The sequence below is a fragment of the Dromaius novaehollandiae genome, chromosome 24 (assembly GCF_036370855.1).
Source record: "Dromaius novaehollandiae isolate bDroNov1 chromosome 24, bDroNov1.hap1, whole genome shotgun sequence".
NCBI lineage: Eukaryota > Metazoa > Chordata > Aves > Casuariiformes > Dromaiidae > Dromaius > Dromaius novaehollandiae.
This window is the reverse complement of record NC_088121.1, coordinates 3,402,437-3,421,074: the sequence shown is the minus strand read 5'-3', so window position 1 is coordinate 3,421,074 and position 18,638 is coordinate 3,402,437. Positions and strand designations below refer to the sequence as shown.

The window sequence follows — 18,638 nt, the reverse complement described above, 5'->3', positions numbered from 1 at the left end:
AGGATCATTGATCTTTGCACAGTTAGATCCAGCAAATATTGAAACCTAGGGAAGAGTGCTCTGTCTCATCATATGCAGGCTGATCACACTATCTGCATTACTTTGTCCACTGAGCCTCAAAGGAAAGTGAACAAAGCCAGGAAGTGGAGAAGTTCAGAGACACCAGCAGTACTTATTTGAGAAAAGGCATTGCTCTTTAATCAACAATTTTTATTTACATAAATCTATTTGAAAGACATTATGCTGATGTCTGACAAAAAGAATGTTCACTGAATATTATGAAGGTCCTAAGCAAGACAAGAAACACACCAGAGAAAACGGACACATAAAAATGACTTGTGCAAAAAAAAAAATAGACTGCAAACTAGAAATGGACAGGGGTCCACCGCTCTGTGCCTTACGGATAGGATCTGCAAATGTCTGAGAAGTGGGAGATGGAAACTTCAAGAAGTTCTTGGCAAAGAAATCTGTTCATGTAGAAAATAACATCAACTCTGCGGCAGCAAGAGAGCAAAATCTTGTAAACACACTTTGATAGAAACTATTTTCCAATCAATGTGACCTTTCATAGAAAGTCAACAAAGTGAGAGAAATATTGACGAAACATGGTCACTACATTTAGAAAAGGTAAAAAAAAAGTTACCCTGGGATGAACCTGCATCTTAAAACCACCTTTCCTAGTCACAGAGACTAGGAAAGCAGCCTAGGTTTACTTTAATAGCCTAGTTTATTTTACAGCAGAAACCTTCCTTCACAACCACATTCTGAATAATTGCATCCTGTGTTCACAAGGTGTTCTTCATTGCTTTCCGCAGTTAAACAAAAAGAATGCCAACTACAGGACATGGAAAACAAATGGACAATCTTTCAGCACCAACAATCATCTCCAGCACTGATATTCACCAACAGGAGTATCAACATATCTACAAGGCACGGAAAAAGCACATAATCATATATATATGGTGAATCAAGAGCTCTGAAGTTGGCCCAGTATGAACATTTTGACAGACTGGAGAGCAGGTTTAGCATATATACTGAACTACAAATATACCTCTGTATATAACAGTTTAACCATCCCAGTGATGTCACAACAAATAGTTCATAAAAGAATGCTAAAAGGCTGCATCTTACACAGACAACTAATGAGTTGCTCCTATTTTTAAAACTTTCTGGTATCATTTCACACCACAACCTGTGACTGTTTGTCAGGTTTGTGGAATGTCACCCCACTCTAAAATGAAAAATGCATTACTTCTTCATTTCCCTTAATCCAAAATTTATCTTGAAAATTCTTTTTAGCACAGGAAATAACTTTGATCTTGGTCACTTGTGCTTGGCCAGGCTTTATTTTATACGTACATACATAAGATTAGGACCCCACAAAATTCTTGTAGGAATTGAGCTTCATTGTGGATTTCAATGCAAATGAAACATATGAAGAAAAAAATATGTAAATGCAAACATTTTTTCCCCCCAAATTAAATCTGTCAGAATAAGAACAGTTTCAGCTGGGGAACAAGTTTTGCACATGGAAATTTCAAATACTTCTAACTGGACTGCGGACCACTCTGGATACTCGCTTGTCTATCCAGGTAGCTCTTATCCAAACATCCTTCCACACACTAGTAAGTGAGCAAAATTCAGGCACTTGAAAGCACTGCAGTCTACTGCCTGAGACAACCAGCCAGCTTTCAGCACTGATTTTGCTCATGAATAGAACATTGAGGAAAGAAAGAACAATTCTTTAACATTCAGTATACGGTATCATGTTTGGTCATGCTGGACCAAAGATTCTCTTTTCAGTTTGAAGTCAGATGGATGAAGATATGCAGAGTGAACCAATGAAGTTCTACTGATTAATCTGTACTTAACACTACAGCAGCAAGAATCCTCTGCCAGACTATTATGCACATGAAAAATATAATCTTCCTATCATAAAAAGAATACTTCTGTAAGTCTTCACATGTACATATAAAACAGGTTAAAAGGATATGCTGACAAATCACAGCGTGTTTGGGCTTTTTTTCTGTAAAATACCTACAAAGAGCTCTGTGCAGGAAGAAATAAGTTGGAAGCAGAAAACATTTCCAAACATTCTCTTGGTTTCCCCTTGCCACACTGTAAAGACTTCAGCTATTGATGCCATATAGGAAAGGAGAACTCTGCTCAAAATACTCAGTGCTATGCTTGCTTGAAACATCTTGTTAGAGAAATCAGCTCAAGCAGTTCAGTCCTTACTGAATCATCTTATTCCTTTGGCTGTAAATGTCCCCATGGTAACAAGCTATGATATCATAGACAAATGAACAGAAGAAGAGGAAGCTGAATCAAATGCTTCAAATAGTCTCCAGAAAAAAAATGGAACAAGACAAGCAAAGCAGAAAATACATACCCTGCAAACCTTAAAAGAACTGATTGAACTCCCCATCCCCTAATTGTTCTGTTCTATTTGTTCATTTTCCACAAAAGTTTTACTTAAGCTATTTTTCAGACAAGAATAGCAGTGTGGGTGTTTCAGGGATACTAAACATTCCTGGGCTCCGAGTATGATGCAATGACCCATTTGGACACCAGCCAGGACACAGGTCAAGCTGGCAGAGGTTTAGGTTTTCCCACAAGGCAGTTGAAACTACAACCAATCCCAGAATCCAGGAGCAGAGACAGGTACAGGATTTTTGTGGCCTGTTTCAGACTCCAGGATTTGCATAGCAACTGCAAAGAAATATTTACAGATATGGACTTGCAGTATTCAGGAATGGAACAGAAATCTCCTTTTAATATATCTGTTCACAGAAAAAGGTTAAGTAGTATTGCCATATGACACAAGATATATGCATTCAAAGTTGTCTGCATAGATGGATAACATTGGCCTAAATTCAGAGAAAGCACTTAATGCTAACTTCTAGCATATCCTAAATCAGTACATTTAAGAGAATTAAGATAAATTAATTTGTTTCAAATCTCACATAGGGCAATACAAAAGGAATTAAGACACAAAGGCTTGCTGGCAAAGCCCTAATTGATGTAGAGAAAGCAATTCACTTTAGTTCAACACAGGATCAAAAAACATTACAAGTTGCACAAATGTGCAGTCTTTCTGAACAGGGGCTAGAGTCCAGGTCTTGCGACTCCTGTCACGATCATCTTGTTATCAACATCCTCTCCAGACAATGTGGACAAGTGAGCATTCCAGTGCTACTTCAGATACTTTGTGTTTTACCTCACAGAGCACAGGCACAATTACTTAACTTCTATTTTGAAAACAAAGACAAAACTACAGATTTTTCACTTTTATTGGATGCTTCCAATTTTAAATCTAATAATATACAGATATTCAGTTTCATTGTTCCACTCATATCTTCACACAGTCCAGCCATTCCATCTGTTACATAAAAAAAAAAAAAAAAAAAAAAAAAAAAAAAAAAAATTTGTAAGCTGGAAAAATACATTATAAACATATTCAAGAAACATTCTCTTTATAATTAAAAACCTACTTGTAACAATTAAAGTAGGATTTAAAGAAAATCTTGATTTTTATTTTTAAATAGATGGCCTTTCTGTATACTTTTAATCATTTAATATGTACAATTTAACCAGTATTTCTGCCTGCCTGTGGCAGAATACCTGAAACAAACAAACAAAAAAAACACTGAAAATCATTTAAAAAAAAAAATCAGCATTCATTTTCCAGGAAAATACAGTATAATCAGAACTTTAAATACATGCTTCTTTCATCTGTATTAAGGCCTAAGAGACAGACGTGCTTTAATAAAAGCAGACAGTATGAAGAAAAGTCCTTCCGCTTTTCTCTTCAAATTCCTGTAACAGCTCATCTATTTCATTTTCCATGTCTTCTGTGTGCTGTATCTAAAAGAGGAAAAACACTTAAGTAACTGGACTCCAAGGATATGATGCAGTTTAGTAGTATGGCTATGATTTCACGTTTTTGGCTTACTGTGAAATCTAAGCCAGCAGGCTGTACCAAATTATGCAGCACCAGGGGCTTTACTGACAGCTTCCCAGCATTCCCACATCTACATATATTCTGCATCACGTTCACCTGCATATCCCTCCTTCTCCAACCCACTGAACTGGCACTTAACCAAACTAATGCTTTTGTTGAGTAGGCAACATCCATCCTGACTAGAATATCTTCAGGATAGCTATAAACACACTGAACAGATGGCTAAAATTTGAAGTCCCTCAAACCATCTTAAGATTTTTGGATCTGTAAGGGATGTAGGTGTTTAAGACCAGAATAGATTAGACAGGCCGGGGCGGGGCGTCTGTTGTCACCGTGGAAGAGGTGAGCTCATCAGCCTCTATACCGCGAAAGGACAAAGATGCTTTCCTTGCTCTCATGACAAATTATGTCAACTATTTCAAGTGCACCTTATTTTAGACCTAGTTTCAAGGGCTAGGGGTAAGAATACTGATGGCGAAGCGCAGAAGGCACAACTTTTTTTCCACACGCGACAGGGTGGTACTATGAAGTACACCTACTCAGGATGCTTTCCAAGTATATCAGGATTCAGAAAGGAACTGATGTGCAAATCATGCATATTAAAACTGCTTTTGAAATGGACATTTTTGCCATGCAGAAGTGTTTTGAATATGGGCTCAACCTGTGTAATGGTTATGTTCAATGCTTTGCAATACTGCATTCCATGACAGCTAACAGGCCCTTGGTTTTGAACACACACTCCACTTTCAAGATCAGGAACTCGGTTACAATACATCTCTTCAGGCACAACAACTCCAAAGAGAACCACTAGGAAAAAACCTGAAAACTGAGGTCTCTTGACATGGATTTTACTTGCAGGCAGCTTCACAGGGGTTTAACATCTTTTGCTATATGCAGTATCTTCAAGGAGTACTATACAAATCTCAAATCCCTTGCACTCAGCTGAGTCCAACATGTCCATAGGCAATGAAACCTCTCTACTTACACACTGGCAGAGCTCACAAATAAGGAAAGCACCCAGGGTGGCCTCCTCATGATTATCCTGAATGTCCACATTGATCACATGTACTGGCTGACATGTCTCCTGCTCTCTGGAATTTAAATCTAGTTGGAAACAAAACACACAGAACAGCAACACTTTGTGTGCAATGGTATCAGGTTTTAGACAAAGTATTCATAAGGCTTTTTTAGTATGCAGAAATTGTCCACCTTTGCCCCTTCAAATTTGTCTTTAGAAATTGGTTTATTCATTGTTTTCCTAAACAATAGTCCCTCTTATTTCAAAAGAGAGAGGAGTGGGTTTTGGAAACAAAAGAATTCAGTGTTGTAGAAGGGTTTTGACAGTTTATAAGCCTTGGTTTAAAAGAAAAGTTACTGCCTACTTTACTCTGACCATCTTTAAAGATCAAGATCAACATTTTCAAGAGTCAAGAATGATTTTGGGCTTCCACACCTGAAAAGTTTTAGACATGTGGTTTTTAGAAAGCACTGTGCATCCACACTCTTCAAATTAAATTGCAAGGTGAACTCCTACAAATTAAGCACTGATAGTCACATCTGAAAATCCAGTTTTAATGTTTCACTTATTAACGAAGGGTGAAGGGGAAAAAAAACCCCATCCTTTTCCCACTAAACCACCTATGTATTATTGTTATGCCTCTTTGTAACATAAAAACAGTGCATGTAACAGTTTAAGACATGTGTTCCTTTTTCCTACCCCCATTTTGCCACTTCAGCTTGGCAAAATCTGTGAAGGACTCAACTGTAAAATTTCATCTTTCACATCAAGCACCGTTTGGTAGCACTTAAACTTTCTTCCTTTCATTGGTCATTTATGAAGAGCATTACCACAAAGTGAGAGAGAGGCAGAACTGGACAATCAATGAGCGGTTGCTCTTCACCCGCTATCCTCATAACTTAGAGCTCTCGTAAATTACAAGGGTGAAAGCTGCTTTCTTGGCAAGACATGCTCAATTTACTGAAGATTTATTCAATGCTCAGGGCAGTTACTGTCATAGAATTCCTCAATACATTTCAACCAGCTCCCTCAAACATTCAGAACACTAACTGTTCAGCTTCCAGAAACCCAGATGTACAGTGTTTATATTGCTTGAGACATGACCACTGAGGCCTGAAAAGGCAGGAAACAGCATTTTGGATTACATGTGACACTAATCCAGTTGGCTGCTCTTTGAATATAAAGGAAACAAACACCCTAAACCTCAAGGAGGGTCTACCTGGGAGTCTGTATCCAGCATTTCTAGCAGGAGGCTGAATTCTAGCCCAGGAGCTGATGGAGTCATTGCTGAAACCCCATGACTTTTGGTGGGTTCACATCAGCTTGCTGCATTATCTATATTCAAGCAGAACACCCAATATACAACTTGAGATTCTTCTGGCATATCTCACTTTGACTCAGTTAAAGACAAACCTCTAGCATGTTTCCAGAGTATTAACCAAACTTAAGAACAGTTTCTTCTTCTGTACAGGAAGTTTTTACTGTGTGTGGGTAAACTGCTTGGTAAGTCACATTAAGTCTTCCTCAGAGAGCTAAACCAGAGCATAAATTGAAAGCACCTGAGTGGCTGAAAGTAAGGAGCAAGGACAACCCTTAAGACTGAACAGTTAACAGCAGGGATCAAGAGATAGAGAAGAACATTATTTCAGGTAACCTTTATGAAGACATTTTTCATTAGGATAGCATTTAGTCCACTATAGAGAATTTCATGACCTAGAAGGAGGTAGGGAAGACAGCAAAGCTCAGTGAAGAAAGCCTGACCTGGCTGGAATCAGCACTCTATAGCACTACAGCCCTCAAGAAAACAAAGTAGTTACTATATCTACTAGTTTGTAAATGTTTCACTTTGGATACCTTGGACACAGTTAACTCAAAAACTAGAATGATTCCTACTGTGGCAATCCCCAAGCTGCCTGTTTGGTGGTGTGGTTTTGAAGTGTTTGGAAGAAGAATCAAGTCGTTTTTCAAAGCTGTGAAAAACCCAGGCCACATCTCCAACATATCACAATGTGTCAGTATACTATGCAACAGCACAAACACAGAGAAATCGTATCTAAAAGACCAGAAGAGCATGTTTGTGTATGTGTATGCTCTGCATAGGGAGGACAGCTAGAACATAGTTTCTCCATCAATCCAGAGTGAAAAAGTATTTATCACATACAACTTGCTAGTTTTCTAGATCCATAAGAATCTTCTAACCAAACACGTACTGGAGTTTCTCCAAATGCTTATTATTTCCTTGTGTCAGCCCTTGAAATTGCTGGACCTACATATTTTCGGTAATTGCCAACCCTGGCATCTTTCAGAAATAAGTATTCAGCCATCAATTCTCTGGTACATAAAGTCTAGGTCAATGGACTGCAACTTCTTCCACCAGCTGTTACTCCAGCAACAGTAGTCAGAGCAGACACAGATGTCTCCAGATTTGTGAAGGACTTGGGAAGGAAAAGAAATGCACTTGCAAGTTAACTTGATTTAATCAATTCAAGGTCCTTACCTTCTACTACTTGATCATAGACTCTTTCTTCACACGTTAGGATCAAATCAAAGATATCTTTGCAGTTCTGGAATCTTTCTGGTCGTGGCTTGATTCTCTTATTTCTGTCCAACATGTGTAAAATCCCATTCTGTGTATATCTGAAGTTGCTTGAGTTAAGTATCTTTACTTTAAAAAAGGGTCATTTTTGAGTAAAATGATCAGTATAAATTATATCTTTAGCTAGAAAATTTATTAGGACAAAAAGCTACAATGAGATTTCTTTTTTTCCTGTGTGCAAATACAAAGATTAATGACCACTACACAAATTCCTAAGGTGGCAGCATGACCCCAATCAGAATAATTCATGCAGCTTTTGGGATTCAGAGAACTATCACTGTCATCAATAAAATGCAGACACAGCTTTAAAAGGCTCTTGAAAGATTAGGTTTCTTTAAAAGTTTTTTTTTTTTTTTTAGGCAACTATTTTTACATCCATACTACTTCGAACATACAGACTTAGTTGCTTGCATGAACAGAATGTCTTACACTCACATAAATCACTGTCCCTCATTCCAAGGACCTCTGTCTTGTAAGTCAATTATACAGTGCTTCTAGTGTCAACTGCACATCTGTATGAAGTCCTACTCATACCTCAGGTTTCCACAACAGAACTTCCGAAAAAAATTAACACACACACAGAAGCATCATCCCCTTAAAAATATCCCCAGGTATAAATGGGCATGAACACTGATTTTTGCCTACTAAAACTTCAGTCACTGTGTGAAAGGAATCCGTTTTGCTGCTTGGCAGCTACGTTTACGCTGTTACTGTAACCTGAGGCCCAGATTTGGCCCACTGTTCACACCATCACTGTCTTCCCAAACTTCTGGGATAGGAAGTTTCATTAGGAGCATTCCAGGGTTGACTGTCACTTAAACCTGTTCTTAACTGAAGCCAAGCTCCCTCTGAAGGCAAAGTTTTAGGGGTAGATTAGTAACACAAGAAAGCTTTGAATCGAAGAAAGCCTGGAAACCAATATATCTCTTCTTTGCTTAGAAACAGCAGATGTTTTTATAGATCCAAGTATGTATTTTTAAATTAAAATAGCAGTAAGGATAAAAATCTTACAATTTCTGGAGATAATAGAAGGATACTGACCAAAAAAAAAAAAAAAAATCCATCATTTGTAGCAAGTACCTATGAGATCTTATTTGCTTATTCCTTTTTGAAGAGTCATTCATCTAGCAGGTATCTAAATCCTTTCAGAAGTGAACTGTCCTAATCTTTTGTAATAAAAGATTCTCAACTTCCTGTCTTATTGCAGATACCCTCTGGTTTCCCAAATCCTACTGCCTCAGATAGCCAGATCTACATTAGCTAATCTACATGTTCCATGCTGTTCTCAAACAGTTTTCAAGCCAACAGTATTGAGAGCTTTTAATTCTCTCAAGTTTTTAAGCCACATTAAAAATGAAACCCATCTTTTTACCCATATAAGAGCCCACTTCATATGGAAAAAAATGTTCGGATCTATTATTTATTATCTCTCTGCAGCATTCCACTTCAACTAGCACTAAAAAAGTTTCTATCTGGAATTATTTTGGATATCATAAATATATGCCATCAACCCTCTATCAGTCAATTGATTTTTACTGTGTTTCTTCAGGTCACTCCCAAACTTTTTACCGCTCTCCTTTCTCAAAAATGTTTCCCCCTATGTAATTAGAGAATTGCCTTTATAGCCCAATGTTACCTCATAAGCACCCCAAAAGCCCTCCTTGGGTTTCTCAGGCTTGGAAGAATCCACTTACTGTCCGTCAGTGTAACTATTTCAAAGCCCTGGTTATGTGCAAAGCAGACACCATTACTCAGTCATTTTCAAAATACTTCTAAATCTCTCACTGTTTTGCCTTGTTCAGAGTTTGAAGGTGAACCGTTTCCAGCTCAGCTGTAGTCTCAATTTCTTTATCATGCAGTTGGAGGAAAAAAATGAAAGCCAGCTTTTGCAGGGTTTTTTTTTTTTTTTTGGGGGGGGGGGGGATTGTTTTTTCATTTCTAGGATAAAAATATATTGCTGGTATCTGCCCCCTAGCTTTCCTGACCAAACACAGAGAGGGAAAGTTGCACATATTCAAGAAATCCACAATGTCAGGCTTTATTTCTTCTGTCCACTTTACAGCTTCTGTTTTTTCTCCAAGAGTCCATCTGCCTATAAAGGCAGACTGAAATAAGCAGTTAAGATTTATGCCACTTTCACATGTGGCTGTCTTGAACCTCTTTCACCTGGAAAACCAGCCCACCATACTTTTAGCAAGCAGGGAAAGTGATCTGCGCATGATTATTTTCAATATGTACTCATAACACAACTTCTTTCTTGTCATAAGCTCAGGTGAACTCAAAGACACTACACGTTATTAATGATTTCCACTATTCTGCCAGATGTTAAATCATTCTAGTCAGACTTTATTCGCCTTCCAACAGATTTCTGTTCCATGCTTCCTATTCTATGCATCCCTGCCCTTGCTTTTCAGCATAGTCACTTCTTCAGAAGTTCATCAAAAATTTTTCACCTGGCTTTTAATGCCATTATATTATCCGGCCACAGTAGCCTTCTTACCACTACTACACTCAAAAAGTCAACAAAATGTTCATACATTTATGTAAGAGTCCTTCACACTTTGCAAACTATTGGTATAGTAACCCATTATATCTCAGTGGGTCTGATTCAGATATCACTTTTACTGGAATAACTATGCTAAACAGGTCACACTTGATGTGTGACAAATCAAGACTATAAAGAATTTACATAAAAAAAGATGTTGCTGCAATGAAATTAACCTTTTCCAATAGCCACAACATTGTTGCTCATTCTTATGGAAATGGCTATACCTACTAACTCCACAATTACTGACTATGGACCTTCTCCATTTACTTAAGGATATCCCATGATAACGTATTGATGAAGATATATATATACATGGATATACATTTTACATGGATTTTTTTATATATATATATAAAATATTATATATATATATATATATGGATATATATATTTTCTAACTTAAACCCCTAAATCTTTCCTGCCACCAAGAAATAAAATTCAAAGCCTAACAATCTGTTAAAATAAAATTTAAAATTCCTCTGTCACAGACATCCCAAGTACCTTTTCCCAACCAATGGATGGGCCTCTACCCAATAAAAAAGACCAACCATCCTTTGCCTCTCTAAGCAGTTTATCAGTAGTTCGTTCACTCCTAGGACACAGACTATAGTTCTGGCTATTAGTACTACTGGAAAGATGCATATAGCCAAGACAGTAGCATCTCCTCTTCCCTTGCTTTCCAAGTGAAAGTCTCACACAGAGATCAGCCTGTTTTTGTTTAGAAATCTAGGCAATTGACAAAGCAAGAAAAAGCAGATTCTACCAGCTACCTGAACATCAGCACATAACACTGAAGCATTTTCTCTTTTGCCTCTCTCGCATTTAGAGTTTGCTTTTTTAGATGTCCTTTCGCATCAGTGTATGCTTTCAATTGGGCATTTCAAACCTTAAAATTTGAGGCTAATGTAAGCTGACAAAAGGATGGACAGAACAAATAAGTCCTTCAGTACAGCAATAACAGACATTGGCAATGATCCACCAAATCCTCTATAACAACTTTTTTTTTTGGTCAGTTTAAGAGTTCTAAAATATCAATACTGGTAAAACTGGCATATGGGAGAACATCCATAAAATAATGCAGATAATCCCAAGAAGGAGTGTTTTCTTGTTTGCTTTTAATATATTCTCATAATTTTCTTCATATACAGATTATTATTAGAGTAATTCCCTTGCTCTCACTTCCCCAAACCTGCAATTTTTACACCAAATTTCATAAAACCTATACTGAAGCTAAAAGTAAACTTTCCTATCCCAGAATACTATTTTTCAATTTCATATACATCACTCCCACATTTAAAGATGCCTTCAAAAACGTCCAACTTCATGTTTTGCTGATAGTATTTCTTCTGCAGTTGAACAGAGTGGCAAAGTTTCTGGTGGTTACCTTAATGTGAAATTTAATAAAATTCCCACTGCTGTTTTTGCTAAGAATTGGATCTTTACAGACCTGAAATGGGTATTTCTGGATATAATTTCATGAGAGCTTTTGGTATAAATCCATTAAAGAAAAAATATATACCCCCAAAATTGTATGCAGCTTTTTCAGTAGCAGAGTCCACCCCTTAACATCATATCATCATCACCTCTGTCGGATTTATAAAGAAACGATGGGCAGAGTTAGAATCCCAATGACCAAAAGAAAAAGAGAGAGAGAGAGAGAGAGAGAGAGAAAGAAAGAAAAAGAAAAGTTTCCACCAATGACTGATGTTATTCCATCCAGATATGATATACCAGAGAAAGGCAAGGAAAAAAGGCCTTAGGCACATCTTCCTGCATATTTCTATTCTCTCATAATTAGGTTTTCCTCAGTTTGAGCCATAGCTTTGTAGCTGTTAAAGTTGTATTGAATATGCTCATATAGTTATACAAAAATCACTCATGATGTAAAATAGATTTTTTTAAGTGACTCAAATGTTAGAGCTGTCTTCCCATCTATGTATGTAGCACAGTATACTCATTCCTCCATTAAGTTATCTTTGAGAACAGCAGTTATTCCAAGTTTTATTTCAGAGGCTAGATTTTAAAGGAGCTAAAGATGATCTCTAGAATGCCTTGTAAAATCTGTCTATGAAGACTTTAAGGGAGTCTAGACATTCTGTTCCTTACACCAAACAGCAGAATCTAGTTAGGAAAGTGACACCAAGTTTCTCTGCAGGGATAGACAGTACCCTTTTGTACATCCTGGTGAGATATGCCATATTCCCTGAAGAACTACATACTGAGATTAGTTCCCACCACACACCAACGTTAAGTGGACTCCTAGCACCTGAAAGAGTACAAAATCATTTCCATTAAAATAAGAAATGCCTCAGGTTTCACTTTCTATCAACACGAATTTGCTCCCCCACCCCATTAAACATAAACCTCTATCTATGCATCACACCTAACCCAACCTTACACCTTCTAACACTTCCAGATATTTACATTTTACATGAAATACTCTTCCCAAGAAGAGCCACAAGGGGACAGCAAGAGGAAAGAAAGGTCAGAGACAGAAGACAAGACAGTAAAAGTACTGGCTACAACTCAAGCATTTTTATCACCAAACAAGCATATATAACTTTATGTAAAAAAAAGTTTTATTTGCATTAAACAACAGATATTCCGGTTAGGGCACAATGCATATAGCAAGATACAAGGTACAGAAAGCAACTAGACTGCACAGAAAGTATCAAGGGTTCTGTTTAGAGAATCTGTACCTATAGCAGACCAAAAAAATATATATATATATTGGGGGGGAGGGGAAAGAGAGATAAAGATTAGCCAAGGAAATCCCAGGAAGTTTTCATAAACCCCAGGATCAGACAGTTAAAGGGTGAAAGAGGTACACTGCACAACAGTAGACACATTTAATATCTGCTAGAGTACAAGATCACTGCTTCTTTTCTCAGAGCATTAAGAATGGCTATAACTTCACTAGGAATAAATCTAGTTAATTCTTTTTCCTAGTGCCTAGGATGATAGGGCTTTTCCCTAACATTTCCGTTTTGAGGTACGATACCAAGACTGCAGTACTCTGAATAAGGGACTGAGGAGAAGACAATAGAACAGATGAAATCAGAGCTGAACATACAAAAACAGCAGAAGAAATTACTACCTTGCCAGAAAAGTTGTGTTTCCCACTAAATTACTGTTTTATAGAGCTCACTGTCCAGCTGGAATCAGAATGATCTATTAATTCAGCAGGGAGATTTCAATAGCAGTTCAACCTCAGAGCTTATTGTTCAGAGATGGATATACAGGAATGATCATCATCATAAGCCACTTAAGTTGCATATTTTGAAGAATCTGTATTTCAAAACTCTGCAAAAACATTACTTGGATACTAAACATCACATAAGAAATGCCAGCAGCAAAAACTAAATTTCATGGCTTCTCTTTACACTAGTTTGTTTCAGCAGATGATGCTGTGTTTTAAGACAAAGGTTTCTTTGTTTTCATTTCTTACCACTATTGCTTACAGAGCTGCATTTTTGTGCTGACAATCACTGCATGTAGACAATTTACTTTCAGAAGTATTTTCCAAACCTTGAGAGGAAATTTGGATGGAATTCAATCATGCAGGTTTAGAAGACTGTAAGTAAACATCTATATCTGAGGTCATCCAAGTAGAAAGTCTTCCCTTATAGTCAATGAAAAACAATCTGGCATACCTGTAGCATGGTTACTTTGTTTAAATCCCCCCCCACACACACATGAAAAAAACACCTCTAAAGTATTCTTTTCTCTCCCCGGGGCATCTGACCAGGTCACATCAAGGTATCTAGTTTGGGGCTAACTAGAGTTAGATAAGAGGAATGCTACCCTATAGGATGTACATACTAATGTACTGACCTATTTTAGTTAAGATCTTGTATGGATAAAAGAAAAATGGTCTCTTACTGGCCCAAGTATTTGATCTGTTCCATCTTAATTCCCAGAAGATGAAACTGAAAATAGAACTCAGAAGTGAATTGAGCTGAAAGTTTTTAGGTATTTTTAATTACACAGTCATCTAAAATATACCAGAGACCAATTTACTAAATATAATTTGCTAAGTTACATTTACTAAAGTGTATATACTTTTTAGGAAATAACATTTTTAAAGTAGTGGTTGACACCTAAGGCCTTTACATCTTCAAAAGAAAATTCTGACATGCAAATGATTCATGATGGTGCAACTGTCATCATACTCACATGAATACTGCAATTCTTCCTTGTGAAAAATAGCAGCAGAGCAGAATACTTCTCAAACACACCAGTCTGAATGGCATTTGCAAGTCTTTTTTCCCCTATATCATCTTAATTTACTTATTAGTATGTGTATTATAAACAGAAGCTATGTTCTGCCCGAGCCTGCTGGACAAAACGTCTAAAAACTAGAAATTTCCTTGGTGGGGGGAGGGGAACACCTGCCCAACCATCTTCTATCATCAGAGTCATCTCCTCCTTTTACGAGGAATAACAGATTTAAAAAGGGTACCACCATTGGGAATTCCACTTTTCCAAACAGCTGTGATTATCACTGCAAGAACTATCTACATCCACTTCTGGAGCATGAATTGCCTTTAATTTGGAATTGAAATTGTGTGATTTTATTGCAATTCAGAGTTTGTTCACAAGTCTTTTGTGATATTGTGTAATTTAAATCTTAAAACTGAGACTATAACTTATCACAAAATACCACAAATACTACTAACTTGGGTTAAACAGTACTTCTGATAATGTTTATGCCAGCATCAACACCTTGCAGAAGACTGAATGTGAACTCTCATTTTCTTTGCATCAATGTTTTTTGCCATCCTACGCAGACACAGGACAAGCTACACAGGAGTGAGTTTTCAAAGTGCTTCAGGGAAGCACGTGACATATAAACCATCTCAGATGCAGATTTATTATCAGAGTACTGTTGCACAGTTCACTCAACTTCTATGATCTGCACATTTGGCAGTATTTACAAATGTTTAAGATCAGAACCATTGAATAAAAATAAGGAAGCATGAAGCTTTTACTTCCTCTTCTGTACCTGCAAATGTTAAAAGGATTTCTTACATGAGCACAATGCAATTGCTCTAGGTGCAAAGGCAGCAACATTAATTGCTAGAACTATGAAGATTTAATTGACCAGAGAAGAAATAAAACAAAATTTCTTCAGATCAGTATTTTTCAAGAAAATCTTCTACAACTTAAGCTGCTGAATTTGCTGCAAATTTCTAGATGCTTTAGTAAAGGTAGAAGCTATGATTCCACAAGATTCAATTAGACAGTCTAACTCAGAGCTCTAATAAGAGGTCATGTCGGTACCATGAGAATACTAACTTTGCCTAATGAAAATAAATCTGATTTATACCTAAGCTCTATTATCTTAAAAGATGGCAGAAAGGACATTAAAACTGCATACAAAAAGCTTAGGCAGAAATCCCTGCAAGGTAATAAGCTCTGGCATAAAATTGATCTTTAGTCACAAAAGATACAAGCAAAGAGCACAAAGTTGTATCACGCTTGCAAGGGTTTTTTTGTTGTTTTTGTTTTTTAGGGTTTTTTTTGAATTGAGGGCACAGAACAATGGAAATGGTTAAAATATTTAACAGATGTGCTGAATATGCATCTTTCTTTAGATCCAAGAGAAATTACGTAAGTATCCCAGAAGTGACGCACAGATATTTTAATGTCGTGCAACTAACACTAGTTTAAGAAATCACAACAGCCATCCTGAAGATGGAAATTGTTTTTGAATCAATTATAATAAAATGTGTAATTATCTCATACATTAGCGCAGAGGAAGCTTTGTGTCAATCTGAAGTCAGCACTTCTAAGCAAGGGAACAGTAGTCCACTATCCCTTTTCCTTCCTCATTCAAGTCTTGGTTGAAACTGCTGAACTAGCACCAAACGTAGCTATGCTAATTTTTATGCTGCAGACCGAAAATAAGTTTTAATAACTAGAGATTGCAACAGGTCTGGGTGAGATCTAAGCCAATGCTTAAGAGTGGAAGCAGCAATTTCTTTTACTGATCCTTGTAGAACCTGCTGCATTACCACTAAGGCTGCGTGAAAGCATCCTTTCTTCTATAGCATAGGAAGCAGAGTCAATGCACTTGACAGAATTTTTCTATCTGCTGATCCAGCATAGCATTCCATTTAAGCAGCGCTAACAGTGAATTTAGGAAGCCAGCAGATGGAATGGACATATTTTGGCTGCAGCTTCAAGTAGCATTATTTTTAATGTCTCCCCAACCACATGAAATTTCAGATCCAATTCTCACCTTTACTTCCAAGTACGATCTTTTAAAACAAAAATTCAAATGCATGTGTTCATTCACAGAGTTCATATAATATGACTGACACTCAGCTAAGGAAAGAAAGTTAGTTCTCTTCACGCAGTTTCTACATGGATTTTACAATACCAATCAGCCTCAGACTGGATTCTTTATCAGAAGTCTTTAATCTGTCCAGGGCTTATCTTGGTAAAGGAAATAAACCTTCCAAAGATTTTATATGTTCAGAAACATTTAATATTTGACTGGTGTCTGTAGTGTCTGTAGCTGTAGTTGGAAATTCAAACCGTCCACCAGTTCAAAACCCATCAAGAAAACCAAATGAAAACGCAGGAGAAATGTAGGGGCAAAGAGCTTACCTAAAGTGGAATTTGGTCAGGTTACTCTCCAAAAAAGGAATCCTCAAGAGTGAACTATGAAGTCTCACACTATTAAAACAAACAAACAAACAAAACCCACTACCATCTTGCTATTGCCACAAATCCTGTGGGTATTACACACTTCACCACATAACACCTCAGCACTGACAGCCTGGCCGAGGAACATAACTGAGCTACAAACACAGAAGAAGAAGAAAAAATAAAATAAAATAAACCTACAGAAATGAAGAGGGAAGAAACAGGACAGCATTTATACAGTAATAGTCCCAATTCCTTTCTGCAAATGACAACTCGAGCAATAAGATTCAAAACTGATTTCAATTCAATGTTTCAAAAGGAAAATTAACACCACTCTGTGCTGCACCTTTTGCTTTCCTTGGGAATTTGCTATGGCAGCTATAATCTGTCTCTACTTGCTTTGTTAATGAGCAAACTGACAATCAAGGTGGTATGACCTCATTTCATAGAAAAAGATTTTATCTGCAGCACTTCTACTATAATTATCCATTCCCCGCTTATGCTTTTCCCTGAAAAAGCAGACATTATTTTGAGCTCTAAAATGAAAGGATTAAAGATGTGAATAAATTCAGAGCTCCTGAGACATCAACCATTTAATAGCCATGTTATTTTAATTGCAAAACTATCTACATGGTTGAAAACAAAAGCTGTTTTTGCTTTCCAGGTTACAAGCAGGAAACAAAACTACTGTGCAGTAAGCAAGGGTGACAACTTGAAGCGCATCAGCTATTCCCTGCTGTCTGGGAACACACACCTAATACTCCGTAAATAAAAGGTAACTTACCCCTTTAACTCATGATAACTTCCTTTAAACAGAAGCATCTTTTCTCCAGTGCAATTTAAAGTCTTAGGTTAAAGCAAGTACTAGCACAGCAAGACCATAATGTTCCTACAGAGATGGATTCACTATACAAATGATTTCCACAAATCAGGCTACCTTATTGCTTGCAAGTTGCATTTTGCAAGGTGCAAAATATATTGAGCAGTTGTACACAATAGCAGCATGGGTAACTCAGCAAATGAAAGCAAAATTTAAAATACTAAAATTAACACATGCTATTGAGCATGTTATAGTTGCCAGGACTAACGAAGAGCATAGCAAGCATAAGCCTGAACTGCAAGGCTTTCTACTCATGGCCTATGTCACTAGCTTGTTACCATCTAAAACTCTTTTAGCACTATTCTACATTTACAACTCAGCAGAAGATTCCAGTTGCACAGAAGTCAGAAGCTTGTTTTGTATTTCTTAAGCAATTATTTTCACACAATAAGTGCCAAAAGTTTTTTTTTTTCAGCTTTACAATAAAATAGCTATGCATTGGAGATCTTAGAACGCACTTCAAGCTTATCAGTTTAATGCCTCCACTCAGCTCCTGCTATTTGCTGATTTCTGCAGTTTGCCTTCAGGCATATAAATCTGAAGGTATAAAGTTGTTGATCTCAACTAACATGCAATTAGTATGCAAAGGTGTCAAAAACTTGACTTTATGGAATACCGAAAGTTAAGGGACTTTTTGATTTGCTACCAAGTTCTTGCCACAGCTTGGTAGTTCAGCTTATCAACCCAACAGAAGATGTAAACACACTTATAAACTAACAGTGTAAGGGCAAGAGAAGTCTTAATTACAGTACAGCATAGAAACAAAGCCCTCCAAGGACAACTCGCTTATGGCAAAACTTTACTGTCTAACAGAAATGCTTATATTAGGCACATAAGAGCACTTGTTAAAAGAAAAAAAAAGTCTTGCTATAGCATTCATAGTAATTATTCTAGCTACTAATTCCCACTTCTGTTTAAGGCATTACCCATCCCTCATAGTTGGAGCTACATTGATGGACTGCAGAAACGTTTAGAGCA

The 18,638-nt window shown here is 37.0% G+C and overlaps 1 protein-coding gene across 4 annotated transcripts in view; it reads right to left on the bottom strand.

Moving 5' to 3' along the window:
• Window positions 1-3,275: 3,275 nt before the first annotated feature.
• Window positions 3,276-18,638, bottom strand: part of SSU72 (SSU72 homolog, RNA polymerase II CTD phosphatase) — a 32,858-nt gene continuing 17,495 nt past the window's right edge. For 2 of the 4 annotated variants that reach the window (XM_026117409.2, XM_026117412.2), the window contains exons 3-5: window positions 7,480-7,619; window positions 4,950-5,068; window positions 3,276-3,867 (exon numbers count right to left, since the gene is read on the bottom strand). In XM_026117409.2, the coding sequence (XP_025973194.1) occupies window positions 3,766-3,867; window positions 4,950-5,068; window positions 7,480-7,619 (361 nt within the window). In that variant the 3' untranslated portion in view covers window positions 3,276-3,765. The remainder of the gene's footprint in view (window positions 3,868-4,949; window positions 5,069-7,479; window positions 7,620-18,638) is intronic. The other 2 variants (XM_026117410.2, XM_026117411.2) reach the window with 2 other exon arrangements.